Source organism: Leucoraja erinacea, chromosome 22, assembly GCF_028641065.1.
Source record: "Leucoraja erinacea ecotype New England chromosome 22, Leri_hhj_1, whole genome shotgun sequence".
NCBI lineage: Eukaryota > Metazoa > Chordata > Chondrichthyes > Rajiformes > Rajidae > Leucoraja > Leucoraja erinaceus.
The window spans coordinates 22,901,437-22,923,719 of NC_073398.1; the positions used below are offsets into that span (position 1 = coordinate 22,901,437).

Below are 22,283 nucleotides of genomic sequence, written 5' to 3' on the forward strand. Positions count from 1 at the left end.
ATCGTTTTCTCTTTCCAATTGCATACCACTGAAAAATACACTCTATGTATACAATACAAATATGCCTTCATCAGTCAGAGTATTGAGTATAGAAATTGGGAGGTCATGTTTCATTTGTATTTGGTGAGACCACATTTAGAATATTGTGTTCAGTTCTGGGCACCATGTTATAGGAAAGATATTGTCAAGCTTGAAAGGGTTCAGAAAAGATTTACAAGGATGTTGCCAGGACTAGAGGGTGTGAGCTATAGGGAGTGGTTGAGTAGGCTGGGCCTCTATTTCTTGGAGCGCATGAGGATGAGGGATGATCTTATAGAGGTGTACAAGATCATGAGAGGAATAGATCGGGTAGATGCGCAGAGTCTCTTGCCCAGAGTAGGGGAATCGAGGACTGGCGGACATAGGTTCAAGGGGAAGGGGAAAAGATTTAATAGGAATCCGAGAGGTAACCTTTTCACACAAACGGTGGTGGGTGTATGGAACAAGCTGCCAGAGGAAGTAGCTGAAGCTGGGACTATCCTACCGTTTAAGAAACAGTTAGACACGTACATGGATAGGACAGGTTTGGAAGGATATGGACCAAACGCAGGCAGGTGAGACTGGTGGAGCTGGGACATGTTGGCAAGTCGGGTCGAAGGCCTGTTTCCACACTGCATCACTCTATGCCTCTATGACTCTACTGTGTTTAAAGTTGAGCAGATATTTATTCTGATATGCACTTCATTTACAAGAGGATTTAGAAATCCCTGCAATATGAAAGAAAGTTAAAGTGAATTTTTGTGGTTAACAGATTTCATGTCAAACTGATTGCTATTATCTTAAGTCTCCTGGACCGTGCATTAAAATGGCAGTTATTTTGCACTATTGAGAAACTATGGATATTTTAAAATGTTAGTGTACGTATCTTCTTATGCTTAAATGTATTGGTGAGTTCATAATGATAGTCATATAGCACTGATTATAAATCAGTCATTCTGCTGATGCTGAATAAACAGAGTTGTACACTTACCTTGACCAAGATATTCTGAAGAGCCTGTCCCACTTGGGCGACCTAATCCATGTGTTCTGGAAGTTTGCCCTCGACTCATACTCGCAGCATGGTCGACATGAGGTCGTAAGAGGTCTTCGTAACTCTCCTTCGTGCTCGAGAGTGGTCTCTGCGTACTCGAGGCCTCAGCTAGGTCGCGACGTTTTTCTCAATATGTTAAAAAATGCCCGCGAGTAAAAAAAGGTCGCCATGGAAAAAATCGATACTTTTTTTACTCACAGGTTTAATCGTAGTAGGTTGTAGGAGGTCAGCATGTTAGTCGTAGGTAATCGAGGGTAGTCGAAGGTAGTCGTACATAGTCTTCATCATAGTTGGAGGTCGAAGGAGATCGAAAGAGGTCGTCTTCAATCTCCACTATTCGGTGTCCAATTTTCCCGAAGTTAGTCGTAGCTAGTCAAAGCTGGTCTTCTACATAGTCGAAGGAGGTCGAAGGAGGTCTTCAATATGTAATTTTTTCAAACTCTTCTAAACTCGCCAATTAGGTCACCCAAGTGGGACAGCCCCCTTGAGCAGATTTTGGTGTGTTAATAATCAAAGATATTTTGCATGTTAACAATGTTTCACAAAGCTGTACAAAGCTTAACACCTAAATAAAATGATGTACTTGAAAAATCATGTAAATTTGGGAAGCCTTGAACACCCAACCCTCCCGTGACCCACCCAGCTGAAGTTAGTCCTGATTCTTTAAGAACTCACAGATCATCAGACACAAATACTTAGGTGTGTTTCCTCATGCATTTTTCTCATAATCCAGGACAATATACAAGAAGTAATTTGATAGAGGATCCCTTAACATTTCCAGCATCTAATCTTTAATACACCGTTATGAAATGGTTCTCTTTATTCTATCACCTTAGCATCAGTTTACTTCTGTACCTTCTTTATACTCATTAAACCCCAAATAAACTATTCCACATGCTTTTTCTTGACTATATAGCCTCCCAATTGTGAAACCCAGATTCAACACACAATATTCTAAGTCGGAAGAAGGGTCTCAACCCGAAACATCATCCACTCCTTCTCTCCAGAGATGCTGCCTGTCCCGCTGAGTTACTCCAGCTTTTTGTGTCTATCTTCAGTTTAAACCAGTTCCTTCTTCCACACAATATTCTTTCCTGATTTATAGTCATACAGTGTGAAGACAGGCCCTTCGGCCTAATTTGCCCACACAGACCAACATGTTCCAACTATACTAGTCCCACCTGCCTGCTTTTGGCCCATATCCCACTAAACCTAGTACCTGTTCAAGTTCTTCCTCAAGATCTTAAAACTGCAGAATGCCAGAATTCCGTTCAGTCTTTCCTTCCATCAACAATTTACAAGTTCTTAAAATTGAAGTTTGTTATCCCTCAGAATTGCTTCTTGCTTTTTCTGAGTAATCTGTTCCCAACATTGATTAGATCCTCTGACACTGCATCTAAAAAATCTAAAATGTATATATTATATCAGATAACTTGGTTTCAATGAAAGATGGCAGAGAAAATAATCTACACGTAAATCAGTGTTTCTTGTCAATGCATGTTTTGATAAGTAATTATTTTCCTATTATTTCAGAATTACCATATGGTTGGGAGAAAATAGATGATCCAATATATGGCACCTATTATGTTGAGTAAGTTTGCTGAATTAATCGTTTTTTTTAATTGATAGATCTCTGTAGGAACTTTTCATATTGCTCTCAAAGTGACTGCATGTACGTGTCAATGATTACTCCCATCTACAATTTCATTCAATGTTCAGCTTCTCATTATGCTTTTGTTTTTTTCAATGAAGTGAATTGTCATGTCAATTGTTTCATTTTGAGACTTTTGTAATTGTAAATAGTTATTATGAAACAATGAGCTTTGCGGAATAAATAATGTGTTCTCTTTTTGAGCTAAGACTATATGACATACAAACTTATTGGCACCTTTTATGACCTGAAGACAATATAATAAGAATGCCTTTGTTTTTTGTCACCTCTCACTGTCCCTTGGATTTTTTTCTTCTTGCATACTTTCTATTCTTGATTACTCTTATTTCAATGCTTTTTTTTTGCGCCATTCTTCTGCTCTTGCTATTTTCTTTTTTCCATATGATGCTTTAGTCACATAAATCGAAAAACCCAGTTTGAAAATCCTGTGCTCGAGGCAAAGAAGAGGTTGCAGCCGCAACATCCAATGCATCAGGATCTAATGCCCTACCTTATGCCAGCTCCAGGTTTTCGAGGTAATATTGTTATGTAAATGCATTAAAATATAGAATGTTATAATCTTTGTTAATCTATGTGTGACATTTCTTACATATTAAAGTATATTATTGTTATTGTACCTTTAAAAATATTTAAAGGTGTTTCAATATTTTGGGACTAATGCATAAAGCAAATATAATATTATTAAAGCAACAATCATAGCAAAATTGAAGCTGTAGCTACAAACTAGGACATTGGAATTGCTGAATAATGTTCTTTTGAATTAAATAGCATGGAACTATCGATATTCTATAGAGTATAATCATTATTCATAAGATCAAGGCCTAAGAATGAGGGTTTTTCTCCTTTATAACTGTAGAAGGCTCATCATCAACATTACCTAGACCCAAACATACCTGCCCAGGCTCTCTGCCTCAGCGGTCGCGCAGTACGAATGACCTGTCTCAGTATCGGAGTGACAGTGCTGGAATGTACAGGCTGTATGGTATGTCAAAGTGCAACTTCACAGTCAAGCTGCACTGTTGTAAAGCAGACATTTGTAGTGGGGAATTCTGCATCACAGCTCATTATTTGTTGTCAAAGGAACTGGAAGTGAAACGTGGTTTTCTGTAACCTGCTTACAGTCATTGTTTTTAACTCTTTCCTTTTCATATTGTTTTGAGCAGATTTTCTAATCAAAGATGAAGGGAAATTTAATCAGGCAACATTTTGTATCAATTATTATAAAATTAATAACCCCATTTAAATTTTTACAGATTTTGGTTTTAAAAGGGTTAAAAACAAAAACCATACACTCTCAGAGCCTTTAGCACTGTGATGGCGCAAGACTTGTAAGGTTTTATTTTTATAATATGATTGTTTTTGTTTGCATTATGAACATAGAGAAACCACTATTCACTCGAGATGTTTCACAACTGAAGGGAACATTTCTTACAACGTCACTGAAAAAGAGCAACATGGGATTTGGATTCACCATCATTGGTGGTGATGAGCCTGATGAGTTTCTGCAAGTGAAAAGTGTGATACCAGAAGGGCCGGCTGCAGTGGATAGCAAAATGGAAATGGGTGAGTGAGTCACAAACGTATTGATGTTATCAACTTTGGTTACAGAGATTACAGAGGTGGCATGCTGCCTTACAGCACCAGGGACCCGGGTTCGATCCTGACTACGGGTGCTTGTTTGTGCATTCTCCCCATGACCTGCGTGGGTTTTCTCCGAGATCTTTGGTTTCCTACTCCAAACATAGGCAGGTTTGTAGGTTAATTAACTTGGTATAAATGGAAATTTTTCCTAGTGTGTGGAGGATAGTGCTAATGTGCGGGGAACGCTGGCCGGCGCAGACTCGGTGGGCTGAAGGACCAGTTTCCGCGCTATACCTCTAACTATACTAAAAGAGATTATTTTTATAATTTAACCCATAGCTGCATGAACAGCAAGGAGCTCCTTCCATCCTGTGGAGTAAAGTTATTCTCTGTATTTGTACTTTTAATTTTTATACATAAACTTAAGTAATCTTTCCCATCCCTGGTCATTTAGGACTTGCTCTCTAGCTTTATCCCCTCTTAGATGAAATGATTTTAGATGAAATCTTAGACAACAGTAAACTTAAAGGCGGGAAACAAGCCGGGAAACAGAATTAAACTGCTGCTACAGGTTAGCTAGTATCAAATGGGATTCTTTACCCATGTGGTCCCACAGAAAGTAGAAATACAGTAACATTCTGTGATTCAATATCCTGAAATCAGATTTAATTCACCTTTAAATATACTTTGTTCCTCTAGTTTTCACTACATTGATCAAACACAAGTGCTTCATTGACTATAAATTACCTTACGAGGATGGGTACATTTTTCATTGTCCCATGGCATGTGAATGTCCCGGCAAAGGTAAACATTTGACACCCATCTAGTTATTGAGTTTAGTAACCAGTCGCCCAAAGCATATGACCATATCAGTTACATCTTTGATTGCCCATTGCAGGCCTAGATGGCATGTGACAAAGCCTCAGTTGGCCATCCACTGGCTAATTTCACTATATTTTTCATCTAGTGCCAGAATTGCCAAGTATCATGGGGTATTTAGTATCTTCACAGCTATCAGAAGACCATCAAAGTGAGAAGATTTGCAAGAATGAAACTGGAAACAAAACAACAAAGCATGAACACATTGAGCCCTAGTTGGCCATCCACTGTTTCCGTAAATAAGGGTAACAACCTGTGGCATGGGTGGCCAAATTTGAAAGTTATTAAATCATAATGAAATACCATAGCATTAAAAACAGGCCTAGCTATGATACTTTTGAGCAAATTTGTGATCAAAATCTACCACAACTTGACCAAAATGTAATACTTTCAAAATTTGGAAAAAAAAAAGCAGGGAAAAAAATTATTTATAAGACATATACAGTGCCCTCCATAATGTTTGGGACAAATACCCATCATTTATTTATTTGCCTCTGTACTCCATAATTTGAGATTTCTAATAGAAAGATTCACATGTGGTTAAAGTGCACATTGTCACATTTTAATAAAGGCCATTTTTATACATTTTGGTTTCATGTAGAAATTACAGCAGTGTTTATACATAGTCCCCCCATTTCAGGGCACCATAATGTTTGGGACACAACAATGTCATGGAAATGATTGAGCTTTGAAAAATTCCTTTGTTGCTTTAAAAGTATGTTTGGGATCATTGTCTTGCTGTGGACTGAACTGCCAGCCAATGAGGTTTGAGGCATTTGTTTGGACTTGAGCAGATAGGATGTGTCTATACATTTCAGAATTAATTATGCTACTACCATCAGCAGTTGTATCATCAATGAAGATAATTGAGCCAGTACCTTCAGCAGCCATACGTGCCCAGGCCATAACACCCCCACCACCGTGTTTCACAGATGAGATGGTATGCTTTGGATCTTGGGCAATTCCTTCATTCCTCCATACCATGCTCTTGCCATCACTCTGATATAAGTTAATCTTCGTCTCATCTGTCCACAAGACCTTTTTCCAGAACTGTGGTTGCTCTTTTAAGTACTTCTTGGCAAACTATAACCTGGCCATCCTATTTTTGCAGCTAACCAGTGGTTTGCATCTTGCAGTGTAGCCTCTGTATTTCTGTCATGAAGTTTTCTGCAGACAGTAGTCATTGACAAATCCACACCTGATTCCTGAAGAGTGTTTCTGATCTGCCGGACAGGTATTTGGGTATTTTTCTTTATGAGGGAGAATTCTTCTGTCATTAGCTGTGTCTTCCTTGGTCTGCCAGTCCCTTATGCTCTTTCCTCTTAATGATGTTCCAAACAATTGATTTTGGGAAGTCTAAGTTTTGGCTGATGTCTCTAACAGTTTTATTTTTGTTTCTCAGTCTGATAATGGCTTCTTTGACTTTCAATGGCACAATTTTGGTCCTCATGTAGATAAACAGCAATACAAGTTTCCAAAGGTGATAGAAAGACTGGAGGAAAGACTAGATGCTGAGAGCTCTCGTATACCTGCATTGAGGAGGCATTTAAACACACCTGATCAATTACAAACACCTGTAAAGCCATATGTCCCAAACATTCTAGTGCCCTGAAATGGGGGTACTATGTATGAACACAGCTGTAATTTCCACATGATGAAACCAAAATGTATAAAAATACTACTTGATAAAATCTGGCAATGTGATCCACATGTGATTTTTTCTATTACAAATCTCAAATTGTGGAGTACAGAGGCAAATAAATAAATGAAGGGTCTTTGTCCCAAACATTATGGTGGGCACTGTAAGACATATGGGACACTTACTGATTTCTAAGTTCCCTTACAAAATGTTGGCACCTAACCTACCACAAGGCCGTAGTTCATGCCAGGGTCATTATAATCGCGTTGTTTGATATTTTTTTTAAATCGTGACGAGTGCAAACTGGGGAGGGTGACAACAGAATGAGACATCTCTAAAGTAGGTGAGCAAACTAGATTTTTATTTCATGATTTTAAGTTCTATTTATTATTATGTATTTCAATGGAAAGCTTAAACACAAAATATAAACAATAAAAAAAGAAACAATAAATATAAAAACAGTTTGCTTTTAATTCACACATTTAACACATGACCAAATAGACTCTGCCACTCAAGCTGTGCTGCAAAACCTTGGGGCATCAGAATACCATCTAATTGGGTGATAAATGATTTAAAAAATCATAAGCATAATCAGAATTTGGCTTATATAGTTATTTAATTGCAAAATTAATGTAATCTTTCTCGTATAAATTAGCCTAAGGATTTGATGAAATCATGCTTGAACAATGGCACCAAAAAAGGCAAGAAAACACAGGGACATATCTGATATTTTTCTTTGTAAAAACAGATTTATTTATTTTTGCTTCATCTCATTATTATGGCTATACACCATGATCTACACTACTTAAAATACAGGATATGAAACAATGGGAATATTACATAAAAAATAGGAAAATAACCTAGAAGTTTGGAGACCTTCAGTTTCACTACCGAGTGCTGTATTTACAGAAACACCCATTTACATTATGTGTGTTGACTTTTCAATAGCAACACACCTTTTTAGTATAGATTAATTAATTTTAATAGGAATTATATACTTGCAGAAAGTGAGGACTATTAAAGCTTTAGGAAAATAAGGCTGTGATTTGATCAGATAGCTTCTGGTGAAAAGTAATGACAGGGATGTTTTAGACAAGTTGAGGCTCTGTGAATCTAAGAGGAGGAAAGAACAGTTAGAGAGATACCCTGTGAACTGCACTCACATTGTTAATTCCTCGTGTCCACTTCCCACGAAGGACATCTGCATATTCTCCCACTGCAGCAAGTTCCTTCAAAGAAATAAAGAATTTACAGAATATGAATAAATTCTTTAACAGCTGCTGCCTGATGTGACACTAGTTGTTATGGGGGCATATCCTGATCCTATACCCAGGCATTTAAGACCATGCACTGCCTCAGAATAATGACATCAAACAGCAATCTGCCAACACAGACTTTGGATTCTGAAGCGTTGCGCATTCCACCAGGTGGCGCTTTGATCGCAGCCTCGCCTACAGTCTGTCCTTTTTGTCTTTTTTTTTTGTTATTTTTAGTGTGTTTGAAAAGTATGTGTTAATGTTGTTTTATGTGGGGGGTGGGCAGGGGCGTCGGGGGAAACTTTTATTCTATCTCTTACCTTGCCGGAGATGTAATTGATTTCCGGATCGTATCTCCGGTCGCTCTGCGGCCTAACATCGTGGAACTTGAGGCCTTGCTCGGGGCTGACTTTGAGCCCCACCATGGGGCGTGGACTTACCATCGGAGCCGATACCTTGCCTGGGATTGACGCTCCAACCGCAGCCTGCGGACTTTAATATCAAGGAGCTTGCAGTCTCGGGTTGAGACTGACGTCGGGAAGCTCCAAAAGCCGCACAACGTTCCACTAGCCTGACCCAGGATTGATTGCCCGCCGCGGGGAGCTGAGATTTCCCCCAGATGCAGGAGCTTGATTGCCATGAAAAGGAGGCCCGCCACCGGCTATGGGAATAAGATCGTCCCATCAACAGAAGGTTAGAGGCCCCCGACCGCTGGAGGACAAAGAAGGGAGAGATTGAACTTTTTTTCGCCTTCCATCACAGCGAGGAATGTGGAGGAGTCACTGTGGTCGATGTTAATGTTAAAATGTATTTTGTGTGTTCTGTTGCTTTTTACTGGTATGACTGTACGGCAAATCAAATTCCTCGTATGTTGGATAATAAAGTATGATTATGATTATGAAGTGGAAGGCACCGAATGTTTGCTGGGAAAGAAGGTAGACAAAAATGCTGGAGAAACTCAGCGGGCGAGGCAGCATCTATGGAACGAAGGAAATAGGCAATGTTTCGGGCCAAAACCCTTCTTCAGACTGATGGGGGGTGGCGGGGAGAAGAAAGGAAAAAGGAGGAGGAGGAGCCCGAGGGCTGATGGATGGGAGGAGACAGGGGGGCTGATGAAGGGGAGGAGACAGCAAGGGCTAACAAAATTGGGAGAATTCAATTTTCATGCCCACAGGATGCAGACTTCCCAAGCGGAATATGAGGTGCTGTTCCTCCAATTTCCGGTGTTGCTCGCTCTAGCCATGGAGGAGACCCAGGACAGAGAGGTCGGATGGGGAATGGGCGGGGGAGTTGAAGTGCTGAGCCACCGGGAGGTCAGGTTGGTTATTGCGGACCGAGCGGAGGTGTTTGGTGAAGCGATCGCCCAGCCTCCGCTTGGTCTCAACTTGGAAACAAAATAATATTGAGGGGGATACAAAGACAGTAGCTCAATACAACTACAGCAAAATGAACAGATTGCCTGTAGGACACAAAATAAGCATTTTGGTGCTCTTTGAGTGAGTTGTAGGCAGACTGTATCTGTTGACAAGTATAATATACTGTGCACTTCATTACAATATTTTTCATATGGTACCAGAATTACCAAGTGACGTGATAGACGCAATTCAGTTTTTTTTTACCCAAAGAGTGATCTTCTTCTTCTTTCGTGTGGTGTGCACAGCCTAAAGTTGTTGGACAACTTGTTCTACTTGATCTTCCATTTGTGCACGTCGAGTTGATTGCATTAGTCGAAACCAGGCAGACCATGTGAAGGTTGCAATCTTCCAGCCCACCCTCCCTCTCTTCTTCATACCGGCTATCTTCCCTCTACATTCTCAGTCCTGATGCACAGACTTGACCTGAAAACATACCTTTGCCTCCACATGTGCTGCTTGACCCACTGAGATCAGTAGTTTGATTTTGCTCCCAATTCCAGCATTATTCCACCCTCTCTTGTATCTCCTCATTTTGGAAATCATTGAAGAATTTATTGAATGATACTGATATCATGAAAGTAATATATAATGAAAATAGTTGTGTATCAAGTTAAATATGTAAACATCTCTGTTATCATTTATATTCCTCAAGCTATGTTAATTAAAATGACATGGAGATTTCATTAATCAGATGCAAAACATAAGGTGTTATCTCTTTGAGTACTTTAAATTATTACTGTCTAAACAAAACAAATTAAAAATTGGCCTGTCACCAAACCATCATATAAGGAATATATGTTTGTAAAGTATATATTATCTTACCAAGGTTATTTTATCATTACATTAATTATTAATTGCACATACTGTACATTGACCTACAGGTTTCTTGCAAATCTTGTAAATGATTGGGGAACAATAAGACATATTAACACTCAAAGATAGACACAAAATGCTGGAGTAACTCAGTGGGACAGGCAGCATTTCTGGAGAGAAGGAATGGGAGACGTTTCGGGTCAAACCCTTCAGACTGATGTCAGGGGAATGGGCGGGACAAAGATAGAATGTAATCGGAGACAGTAAGACTGGTGGGAGAACTGGGAAGTGGGAGGGGATGGAGAGAGAGGGAAAGCAAGGGCTACTTGAAGTTAGAGAAGTCAATATTCATACCGCTGGAGTGTAAGCTACCCAAGCAAAATATGAGGTGCTGTTCCTCCAATTTGCGATGGGCCTCACTCTGACAATGGAGGAGGCCCAGGACATAAAGGTCAGATTGGGAATGCAAGAGGGAGTTAAAATGCTGAGCAACCTGGAGATCAGGTAGGTTTAGGCAGACTGAGCAGAGGTGTTCAGCGAAACGATCGCCGAGCCTGCGCTTGGTCTCGTTGATGTAGAGAAGTTGACACCTGGAACAGCGGATTTTCTAGATGAGTTTGGAGGAGGAGCAAATGAATGATAATACTCAACTTTTTAGACCTTGATATCTCCTGCCATATTTGATTGGTGCACATGGAGTCTATTGCGCCTGGACTCTACAAATCACAGGAAAATTGTGAATTAAGGTTGTGCAGCCTCATTTACTTCATCTGCTCAGAAACTGTTCTGAAATGTGCAGTTTGTCTGTAGTTTCTATTAAGGCATTAATAAGACAGATTGATTTACTTCACACCAAGGGGACAATGAAGAAATGAAAACATTTATTTCTCCTAATGTGTTGTATGACACGCTTGTATTATTTTCCTTGTTTCTTTCTGCTCCTAGGTGATGTGATTGTCTACATAAATGACATTTGTGTCCTTGGACATACTCATGCTGAAGTAGTCAAAGTTTTCCAATCTGTCCCGATTGGTCAATGTGTCAATCTTGTACTGTGTCGTGGCTATCTTTTACCCTTTGACCCGGATGATCCAAGCAACAGTATGGTGCCTCCTATAACAATGGTGGATCGACAACCAGTCCAAATAAATGGGCGCAATAATTCGGACACATGCGTGGAGTTTGGTTCCCGGACTTCTCGATCAGCACCAGACATTTCTGACCGACATTTACATTCTTTTAATCCGTTATCCACTGAAGGCCAAATGGATGGAACCTTGCTGGCAGTTCAAGAAGATAGTATTTCAATGGCCTCATCAGGTGCCACGCAGTCTGAATTCATGACAATTGCTATCGTGAAAGGAGCACAAGGCTTCGGTTTCACCATTGCAGACAGTTCTATAGGACAGCGAGTAAAACAAATCTTAGATGTTCAAGGATGTGGCGGTCTTAATGAAGGTGATCTAATTGTGGAGATTAATCAGCAGAATGCACAGAATGTTGGACATGTTCAAGTTGTGGAGATTCTAAAGGAGTGTCCCGTTGGAGTGGAAACCACATTGGTCATCCAGAGAAGTGGTAAGTCCAACTTTTCAAATTTAAAACAGCAAAAAAACTGTGTCAACAAACCCCAGAAAACTTTATTTTAAGTTCTTTATTTAATAGCTTTCATTGGTTATATACTTAATTAAATGCTACACGTTGAATGATGAAATTCATAATTCTGAGTAAAATGCCATAATTTGCTGGAAATATGAAATAAAAATAGACAATATTAGAGATACTAAGTAGTTTTGAAATTGAAGAGGGGAAATTACTAATTGCTTCAGGTCAATGGCTTTTTATCAGATTTCCAAGCTTAATGACCTACAGCGTTAATTCTGTTCCTTTACCACAGATGATACCTTACCTACGAAGTATTTCTAATTTTACCTGTTTTATGTATCATGCTGAATTTGTTTTCTGAATTGTCATTCTGAATACATCTATTGTCATTCTGAATACTTGGACTTTGTATAAAGAGCAATGGATAAGCTCATAACACCCATCATTATAATTGAGTAAATTACACAGCGCCATCTGAATTAAGAACATATACATTTAAATATCGAAGTCTGAAGATTGCCGCCATATAACAGTTTGGCAATACCACACCCAGCAGACTCAGCATTGACATCAAACTAACACTTTAAAGTTGTGGTACTGCACCACCAGTTAATCGCTGATCGTGTCTGAAAAGGTTGATGTACATGGACAGAGTTGAATTTGTAGTGATTAGATCAATTCTAACGTTTGCTAAACAATCGCCATTGCTCTGAGAATTTGGTTTGGCTAATGATGAATACATTTCTAGAATAGTAAACTATAATTTTACTGTTCCCATCCACTACTTTATTCAACACATTTGAGATCTTCTCCCCAATCTGTATTTATAATTTCTCTGAACACATCTTTGTTTATATTTGGCTCAATGACAATTCTTCAGTTTGTTTTTTTTTGCTAGTACACTGCTAATCCCCTATGAGGGGCAGTGTCTTGGATCAACAGCAAGTCTCCACTCCAAACCCACAGTAACGCTGCACTTTTCCAAATAGTAAACAGCAAGCACCACACTTTCACCATCAGCCATAAATCAAGCCTTAAATTACTTAACTATTTAAATTAATCCCAATATATGTTTCAGACAACCTAATGATTAATGGTTCTGTGCATAATGGTCATCATAATTATAACAGGCCTGACAAGGTAAATGTTTTGTGGCTGTGCCACTTTATAAATAATTATGGAACATTATTATGCCATATTTTAGCAATTATAGTTTTGTGTACTCAAGACCATCCAGACTTCCATTAAAGTTGTTGGGATACGAAATGGAAGTCACATGGGGATTATAGAAATACCATACACTGGACCCTACAAAATAAATAATTAGTTAGACTATAGCTTCAAATCAATATCCATTCTTGGCTGCCACATATAAATACAATAGCATTTAATTTGATGGAATGAAAGGTGACTTCATTTGCAAATGCTGTATGTGTCTTTCAGTATACTGTTTCTTGTTTTTAAATGGGTATGTCTAAAATGGGTATGATACTTACAAAGCACCAGCTATGCATTAGAAAATCTATTGTATAATACATTGTATTATGCTTGTACATTATGCAACTGAACTTAAGCAAAAATTAAATTAAGGTCAAATATTCAGTGTACCTGTTATACTTTTAGATTACTTTACGCTGTGTCCTCCATGCATGGCACATATTGACATAAACGTTGCCGGGCATACACAGTTATGCTCGTTTGTGAGGAATTTGGAAAAAACACACTACTGAGACTGCCGTTGCAGCATTATCAGACTCAAGTGAGCTTTCAAGACCTTGCTGAGTTTCTGTAAAGTTACAAAACATTTTCAGAGGTCAGATTAGTTTCCTAGCTCTGGTATTATCCAATTGTTGGGGATGAAATTACAAATTTTCAGGAATGAAATCAGGCTAAAAAAAAAATCATGTTTTGCATAGTTTGTTCAGATTAGCTATGTATATTACTCTTATTTTTTCCTGATTAGTCATGTATTTTTCTCTTAAATCTGCAATTATTAGCCACCTGAAGAATTAGCTCATATCTTGAGCATAAGAAGTCTAAAGTAGGGCCCAGACCCAACGTCATCTGTCCATTCCTTCCACAGATGCTGCCTATCCCGCTGACTTCCTCCAGAACTTTGTGGTTTACTCAATAATCTAGAATGTTGTGCCTCATTTCACTGCTCTGTTGCAAAATCTCCTCAAAATAGGACTACTTAGAGGTTGTCCTCCAATCCAAAAAAGGGCCTGGACCCAAAACATAATCTATCCATTCCCTCCACAAATGCTGCCTGACCCGCTGAGTTCCTCCAGTACTTTGTGCTTTGCTTGAAATAAATTGCTAGTATTGATTCTATCAAACCCTCTTATCGTTTTAGTTCACCCCACTTAAACTAACATTTAAACTCTAAATTATATATTTTACCACAAATATGTAACACCTGGTCTTATGCATCTTACGTTCTCCAAGGATAAAATATGAACATGAACTTGCTGCTGGTTGCAACTTATTCCACAGTAGTGTTGTTTTGTTTACAGCACGGAAACAGGCCTTTAGGACTACCGAGTCTGCATCGACCAGCAATCCCTGCACATTATCACTACCCAACACACACTAGTGACGATATTAAATTTATACCACCAATTAACCTACAAACCTGTACGTCTTTGGAGTGTGGGAGGAAACCGAAGATCTTGGAGAAAACCCACACAGAGAACGTACAAACTCCATACAGACAAGCACCTGTAGTCAGGATCAAATTCAGGTCTCTGGTGCTGTAAGACAGTAGCTCTTGTCACACTATGCCACTGTGCCACCCTGGTAATATATGTGCCAGTTGCGAATGTAACTTTGGAAAATATCATGTGCACACGTCATCCAGATGGTGAGGTCTTATGCATCAGCAGGGCTCTGTACAGTGGAAGGCTGCCACATGAAATGGCTGAAGCAAGCCTTGCCCACAAAATAAGTGAAGAACCTGGGATGTAATTTTAAAATTGTACAAGGCATTGGTGAGACCAAATCTGGAGTATGGTGTACAATTTTGGCCGCCCAATTATAGGAAGGATGTCAACAAAATAGAGAGAGTACAGAGGAGATTTACTAGAATGTTGCCTGGGTTTCTACAACTAAGTTACAGAGATAGGTTGAATAAGTTAGGTCTTTATTCTCTGGAACGCAGAAGGTTAAGGGGGGACTTGATAGAGGTCTTTAACATGATGAGAGGGATAGACAGAGTTGATGTGGACAAGCTTTTCCATTTGAGAATAGGGAAGATTCAAACAAGAGGACATGACTTCAGAATTAAGGGACAGAAGTTTAGGGGTAACATGAGGGGGACCTTCTTTACTTAGAGAGTGGTAGCGGTGTGGAATGAGCTTCCAGTGGAAGTGGTGGAGGCAGGTTCGTTGGTATCATTTAAAAATAAATTGGATAGGCATATGGATGAGAAGGGAATGGAGGGTTATGGTATGAGTGCAGGCAGGTGGGACTAAGGGGAAAAAAGTTGTGTCGGCACGGACTTGTAGGGCCGAGATGGCCTGTTTCCGTGCTGCAATTGTTATATGGTTATAAGCTCTGACCCGTTACAAAACCAGGCGCTAGGTTGAGATCACCATTAAAGCTACCAAGGGTTTGAATGCTTTCAACGGCCTTGACAGTGAAATGTTTAAAAAACAAATTTAAAGCAAAGAACCAATTTAAATTATTTTAGGAATGATCTAATAAATATTAAAAAGTTAATAAATTTAAATTATTTATAAATATTTAAATATTAGTTTAAAACATAAAACGCTGTTCCTGTGCCAAGTATAAACTGGCGCAAATTCAGCAAGCAGATTTTCTCAGAGAAGAGCTGAGGAATTGCAACAGGTTTGAGGAATTGCAGAGTTCAGCACTGGAGCAGAGCTGAAATTTTGACAGTTGGGCCCAGCTAGCAAGATTGAGGATTTCACATTCCCACATGAGTCCTAATGTTTGCTGCGTTGGATGTAAATGCCATTTTTTATAGTTCTATATAGAGTTATAGAGTCATACAGCACAGAAACAGACCTTTCAGCCCATCAAGATACCTATCTAAGCCAGGCCCATTTGCTCACGTTTGACCCATATTCTTCTAAACCATTTCTGTCGATGTACCTGTCAAAATATCTTTTAAATGGTGTTATTTGTCCTGTCTAAACTACTCCCTCTGACAGCCTGTTCCACTATCTGTGTCTCCACGAATAAGCTCTAGGTAAAATCTTAGAGCCAGTTGAAGCAAAAAGTGGCAGATGTTTGAAAGCATGTCAAGCTAAATCTCTGGAGAGAAAAACAGTCAAAGTTTCAGGTCAAAGTTCCTTCATCCCGCAACTTATTCTGATGAAAAATCCTTGTCTTCAAACATTGGCTGTGTCTTTCTCCCCTTGGATGTTGCCTTTCCTGCTTTCTGTTTTATGTCTTATAGTCAATAATGGTGAAGAACTTGGAAGATGCACAGTGGAGGAATCAGAGTCCAAAAAGATTTGTTGGAGAAATGTGAACTTGAGGCCAAGATTTTTTTCAATCAGCGCTTCAGCAAACCAGGAGCCAAAGTAATGCATTGCTGCGCTTTCATTGAAACATTAAAGCAGATGAAACACCACACTAAGATCCTGTTGCACCACAATGCCTCTGACAATAAAGATCCAAGACCAGACCCTTGAAAATTCAGGGCTCCCTCTAGTTGAAGGCAAATATTGATGAGTAAGTTGATCACTTTTTCATTTTGTCAGCACAGCCTTTCGTCCGAAGACGGAAAGGATATTTATCGATCAAGACATAAAGCACAGCACAATACTCAAAAAAGCGACAATTTCTCTGCAAAATCTTCCAAATTTGTTGGAAGAATATGCAAACCAACAGCAGTGTCCTCTCCCAGACTATCTTCTCGTACACTGAGGTCCTAATTAAAGCTGTACCGGGCAGGCTAGTCATTCACAAGCAATAAAAAAAACAGATTCCCAAAACGGATACTCTTTCCTGAACTTCCATTTTGAGACAAAATGGTTCAGGTGGACAGAAGTTTCAAGGATGTTCCCAAAGCGTGTTTGAAGAAATTAAACATTAGCACCAATTTCTGGAGATCAGTGCCCATCGTCATTTAGAAGGTGCATTCGTGGTGGTATTGAGAATCTTGATGCTGTGTATCCACTCCTGGTGGGACTTACTGAGGCCTCAAAATTGACTAGACCTCAAGCAGCATTGTCCTTGGGCTCATCCTTGCAATGCACTGGCAGCATTTGGCAGGAGACAAAGATGAATGTAGACCCTTCCCATCCAAACGAGGTAATTAATCATTTTTTGGTATCTCTGTTATTCATTGACATTCAAAAACTATTAAAGTAGGTATAATTGTGCTATCATTAAAACATTAAAATTTACATTTTAATTAAAGATATAATTAAATAAAAACTGCACAGGATATTGTGATTTATAAAATAATATGTAAAAAGTACTCTTTTCCACCTAATTTTTGGTTGGTAATTCCCATTTAAATGAATGGGAATCCTGATCCATTGCTGGGTCTGGCTGCCATGGGATGATATTGCTGGGGAATACCAGTGCATCTAGTGAATTGCTGGTGGACCACAAGTGGAATCTAGTGAAGGAACAGAGCAATCAATGGTGCCAGGTAGCCTGGTGCAGTCCATTGCTTTAGCCTCGTGTACGCAGCATTTAATTATTTAGGCATATTGCTTCATATTGTTGTCAATCATTTCTCATAGATGTCAGCAGGCATATTTAAAGTTTGATGTAAGCAATTTATTGTTTTTCTTGAGCAACTAACATGAAATAATTCCACAATAATCATAGTTATTGCCCCAAAATGATCAACTTCTAAATACATATCTACATATGCTTTTACATAGAATTTTAAATAAATTGTCCTCCATGAAATTTCAAAATGCATTCAATTATATAGCTGTTAAGAATTCTAATATAATTTGACAACTTTTTGGCATTTTAGGGATAATTGCGCTTCATTCCTTTATAATTGAGTCTCTTCATTCGTTCAACAGAATATCTTTATTACTATTCATTTTAACGTTCAATTGGCTTCTCTAAGTTTGCGGATGACACAAATGGATGGCAGTGTGAGCTGCGAGGAGGATGCTATGAGGCTGCAGGGTGACTTGGATAGGTTGGGCGAGTGGGCAGAAGCATGGCAGATGCAGTATTACGTGGATAAATGTGAGGTTATCCACTTTGGTGGCAAGAATAGGAAGGCAGATTATTATCTGAATGGTAGGTAGGTAGACACAGTGCTGTAACTCAGCGGGTGAGGCAGCATCTCTGGAGAGAAGGAATAGGTGACGTTTCGGGTCGAGACCCTTCTTCAGACTGATTATCTGAATGGTGTCAGATCAGGAGAAGGGGAGATGCAACGAGACCTGGGTGTGCTTGTACATCAGTCACTGAAAGTAAGCATACAGGTCCAGCAGGCAGTGAAGAAAGCGAATGTCATGTTGGCCTTCATTGCGAGAGGATTTGAGTTTATGAGCAAGGAGGTCCTACTGCAGTTGTACAGGGCCCTGGTGAGACCGCACGTGGAGTATTGTGTGCAATTTTGGTCTCCTCATTTTAGAAAGGACATTATTGCTATTGAGGGAGTGCAACGAAGGTTCAGCAGGTTAATTCCCGGGATGGCGGGACTGACGTATGATGAAAAAATGGGTCAACTGGGCTTGTAGTCACTGGAATTTAGAAGGATGAGAGGATATCTTATAGAACCATATAAAATTGTTAGAGGATTGGACAGGATAGAGGCAGGAAAAATGTTCCCGATGTTAGAGGAGCCCAAAACCAGGGGTCAGAGTTTAAGAATAAGGGGTAAGCTATTTAGGACCTTGATGAGGAAAAACTTTTTCACCCAGAGAGTTGTGAATCTGTGGAATTCTCTGCCACAGAAGGCAGTGGAGGCCAATTCACCGGATGTGTTCAAGAGAGAGTTAGATTTAGCTCTTAGGGCTAAGGGAATCAAGGGATATGGGGAAAAAGCCAGAACTGATTTTGGATGTTCAACCATGATCATATTGAATGACGGTGCTGGTTCGATTGACTGAAGTGCCGAATGGCCTACTCTTCCACCTATTTTCTACGTTTCCAAAGTCATTCTGTAGCTGCAGCATTAAAATGTTCACACATTGCAGCTGTTAAGGGCCTGTCCCACTTAGGTGATATTTCAGGCGACTGCCGGCGACTAGGCCGTCGCCCAGAGAGTCGTAGGGTTTTTCTGGTCGCCGCTGGATTTTGAAATGTTCAAAACTTTTCGGCGACTGTGGGCTTGTCGTAACTTGTCTTCTCCTGACGTAGGTGCTGTCATAGGTTGTCGTAAGTTGTCGCGAGGATGGCGTAGTTTGTCGCCAGGATGGCGTAGGTTGTCGCCAGGTGACGTATATTGTCACTGGTGCTGACTTCGGTGAATTCCATTGTCGCAGTCGCCAGCAGTCGCCTAAAGAATCGCCTAAGTGGGACAGGTCCATTAGTCCAGGCGACCTGCTACGACTATGACAGTCGCCTAAAAAACAGCCTAGTTGGACAGGCCCTTTAGTGTTTTATCTCTGAACTAAATTGCCGTATTCTTAGTTCAAATGTTCTGAAGAAGGGTTTTGGCCCAAAACGTTGCCTATTTCTTTCGCTCCATAGATGCTGCTGCACCCGCTGAGTTTCTCCAGCATTTTTGTGTACCTGCCGTATTCTTAGGTTTGATGTATGTGGTGCACTGAATATTTTTAACTTTTTCAAATTAAAATAATTTTGTAATGAGAGACCTTTCCAATTCAATTTATGGTCCTCTTCTTAACTTCATCAATTTTCAATTATGTGACTTAAATCATACCTGTTACTTATCTGCCCAATTTCTTCAGTGTATTCGCAATTACATAGCCAATGTGGTATTACCAGAAACATGAGTTATCATCCCTTCAATCTGTACTAATTTGTGACTTGTAACTAATGATAGTCCCCACTATTTGCCTGCTTTCAAATTGATTCAGTTGCAGGTACAACTAACTTTGCTTTAATAAAAGCAGTAATTGCGGGAATCAATTCGCAGATCAGGCAACATCTATGGAAAAAGAAACAATTAACATTTCAAATCCAGGTATCATTCATCAGATCTCAGTGACCTTGTGATTATTCTGTTTTTTATTTCAAATTTCCAACATCTGCAGTTTTATTTTTGATTTTCTATACTTGCATTGCATGATTCAGATAGTTTTTAAATCCCTTCTGAAGCTTTTTTCTGCCTTACATCCTTGACTTCCAAATTTGCAGTCTTGTTTTTCATGTGAAATTATGCCAAAAATTATATTAAAATCTAATAAAATATAATAAAAATATTACAAATCTGCAATGTGTCCGTGTGCGTCCATGTTAGGAAAAGACCAAACTACAGAAGCGATCCAATGAAGGAACTAGTCCGAAAATGTCATTTCTCTTGGCACTTGCTATTAGGCCTGCTATCTCCTTTAAACTGCTATTTTAGTAAATTTGTTGCTTTGGCAGGAAAGCACCATTCCATTTCCATTCATCATTTTGATTATTTTGTGATTATTTTTTAACACACCAGGCATTGCACTTGCTGCCTGCAACCCCGTTTTGCTTGTGAAACCACATTTGTGATCTCATCAGGCTGTCTTGCAAAACATCTTGATGATTCATGCAGAGACAAAAGAAAGAACTGGTGCATTATCAAACAATGCGACACATTTGTACTCACTAGTTACTGAAATATTAATTAATTGGCAGAGGTCTAGACTAGCAGATCATTGAGTGCAGAAGTAAATGGGATAAAATAACATGACAAAATTGTCAAGTCAAGTCAAGAGAGTTTATTGTCATTTGTCACAGATAGGACAATGAAATACTTGCTTGCTGCAGCACAAAAGAATATTGTAAGCAAAAATACAGAACAGTTCAGTTCAATATACACACAAATAAGCAGAAAAAAAGTAAATATATTTTTTAATTATTTGTTCCCTAGACATACTTGGTGAAGGAAAAGGTAACAGCTTAGTTTTTGCTTAATTACTGTTTAGTGCGTTCTGAATCTAATTTACTTGTAAAGTTAATGACATCAGCAGATAACTAACAGGCGAACAACTAGTCTTTCCCTACCAATCAGGCATTGACATTAAATAATTCTCATTTTCTTTTACTGTATAAGAATTTGATCATTAAGGAGCAATGTGAAACAACATACCATAGATAACAATAGCAACACAGTGGAGGCATAATTTTTAACTCCTTTAGAAATCAGTTGGGCAAGAAGTTCAAAATGATTGCTTTCATGAGCTACTTTGTTTCTGTCCAACAGAAGGTATCACCCTGCAGCACACACCCAATATAGGCAGGAGTGCAATTAATTTATACAGCCTTTGTTGTTATTTACATATTTTTTACTTATCTATTTTCTATCTATATTTAAAACTGTGTGTGTGTGTGTGTGTGTGTGTGTGTGTGTGTGTGTGTGTGTGTTTCTGCCTGTCTTGTGGGTGCCAGCCTTTGATTCGTTGCTACGCCAACACCAGACGCAGAAACGCCGAGATTTTTTCCATTTCGGTAGAGATTTTACTTTTCATTCCAAGTATCCACTCCTGATTAAATTTTGTCCTGTTTATGTACACATTTTTAATAAAATCCATCTTCCCCCCCCCACCCCCACTCACTCATTTTGTCGCCTCCTGCTGGCCAGCGACCATAACGACTGCTGGCGCCCGCCTTTCGACTCAAAGACGCCATTTAAAAACAGCTGCACTGCTGAGTGCTGGAATCTTATGTTCGGGAACGGCTTGAGTTGGAGGACCACGTCTCCTGTGGGGGCTACGGGTAGGGAACGGGTGCGTTGGGGGAGCAGACCCAATGGGTCTGCACTTGGTCTAGTATAATATTAAAAGTGTGTGTGTGTGTGTTTCTGCCTGACTTGTGGGTGCCAGCCTTTGATTCGTTGCTACGCCAACACCAGACCCACAAACGCCCAGATTTTTTCCATTTCGGTAGAGATTTCACTTTTCATTCCAAGTATCCATTCCTGATTAAATTTTGTCGTGTTTATACTCACATTTTTAATAAAATCCTTCTCCCCCCCTCCCCCCCACTCACTCATTTGTCGCCTCCTGCTGGCCAGCGACCATAACGGCTGCTGGCGCCCGCATCTCGCCTCAAACTCGCCATTTAAAAACAGCTGCACTGCTGAGTCCTGAACGGCTTGAATTGGAGGACCACGTCTCCCGTGGAGGCTACGGGTAGGGAACGGCTGCGTTGGGGGAGCAGACCCAACGGGTCTGCACTTGGTCTAGTATATTACTAAAACTCTCATCTTGTTTGTTTCTATGTGTGTGTGTGAGCTTGTCCG

General features: G+C 39.6%; 1 protein-coding gene across 16 annotated transcripts in view; it reads left to right on the forward strand.

The window, feature by feature from the left end:
- magi2a (membrane associated guanylate kinase, WW and PDZ domain containing 2a) overlaps positions 1-22,283 on the forward strand; it is a 369,023-nt gene that overhangs the window by 287,652 nt on the left and 59,088 nt on the right. For 9 of the 16 annotated variants that reach the window (XM_055653114.1, XM_055653115.1, XM_055653116.1 and 6 more), the window contains 5 exons: positions 2,603-2,660; positions 3,135-3,256; positions 3,598-3,723; positions 4,122-4,304; positions 11,270-11,902. In XM_055653114.1, the coding sequence (XP_055509089.1) occupies positions 2,603-2,660; positions 3,135-3,256; positions 3,598-3,723; positions 4,122-4,304; positions 11,270-11,902 (1,122 nt within the window). The remainder of the gene's footprint in view (positions 1-2,602; positions 2,661-3,134; positions 3,257-3,597; positions 3,724-4,121; positions 4,305-11,269; positions 11,903-22,283) is intronic. The other 7 variants (XM_055653117.1, XM_055653110.1, XM_055653112.1 and 4 more) reach the window with 1 other exon arrangement.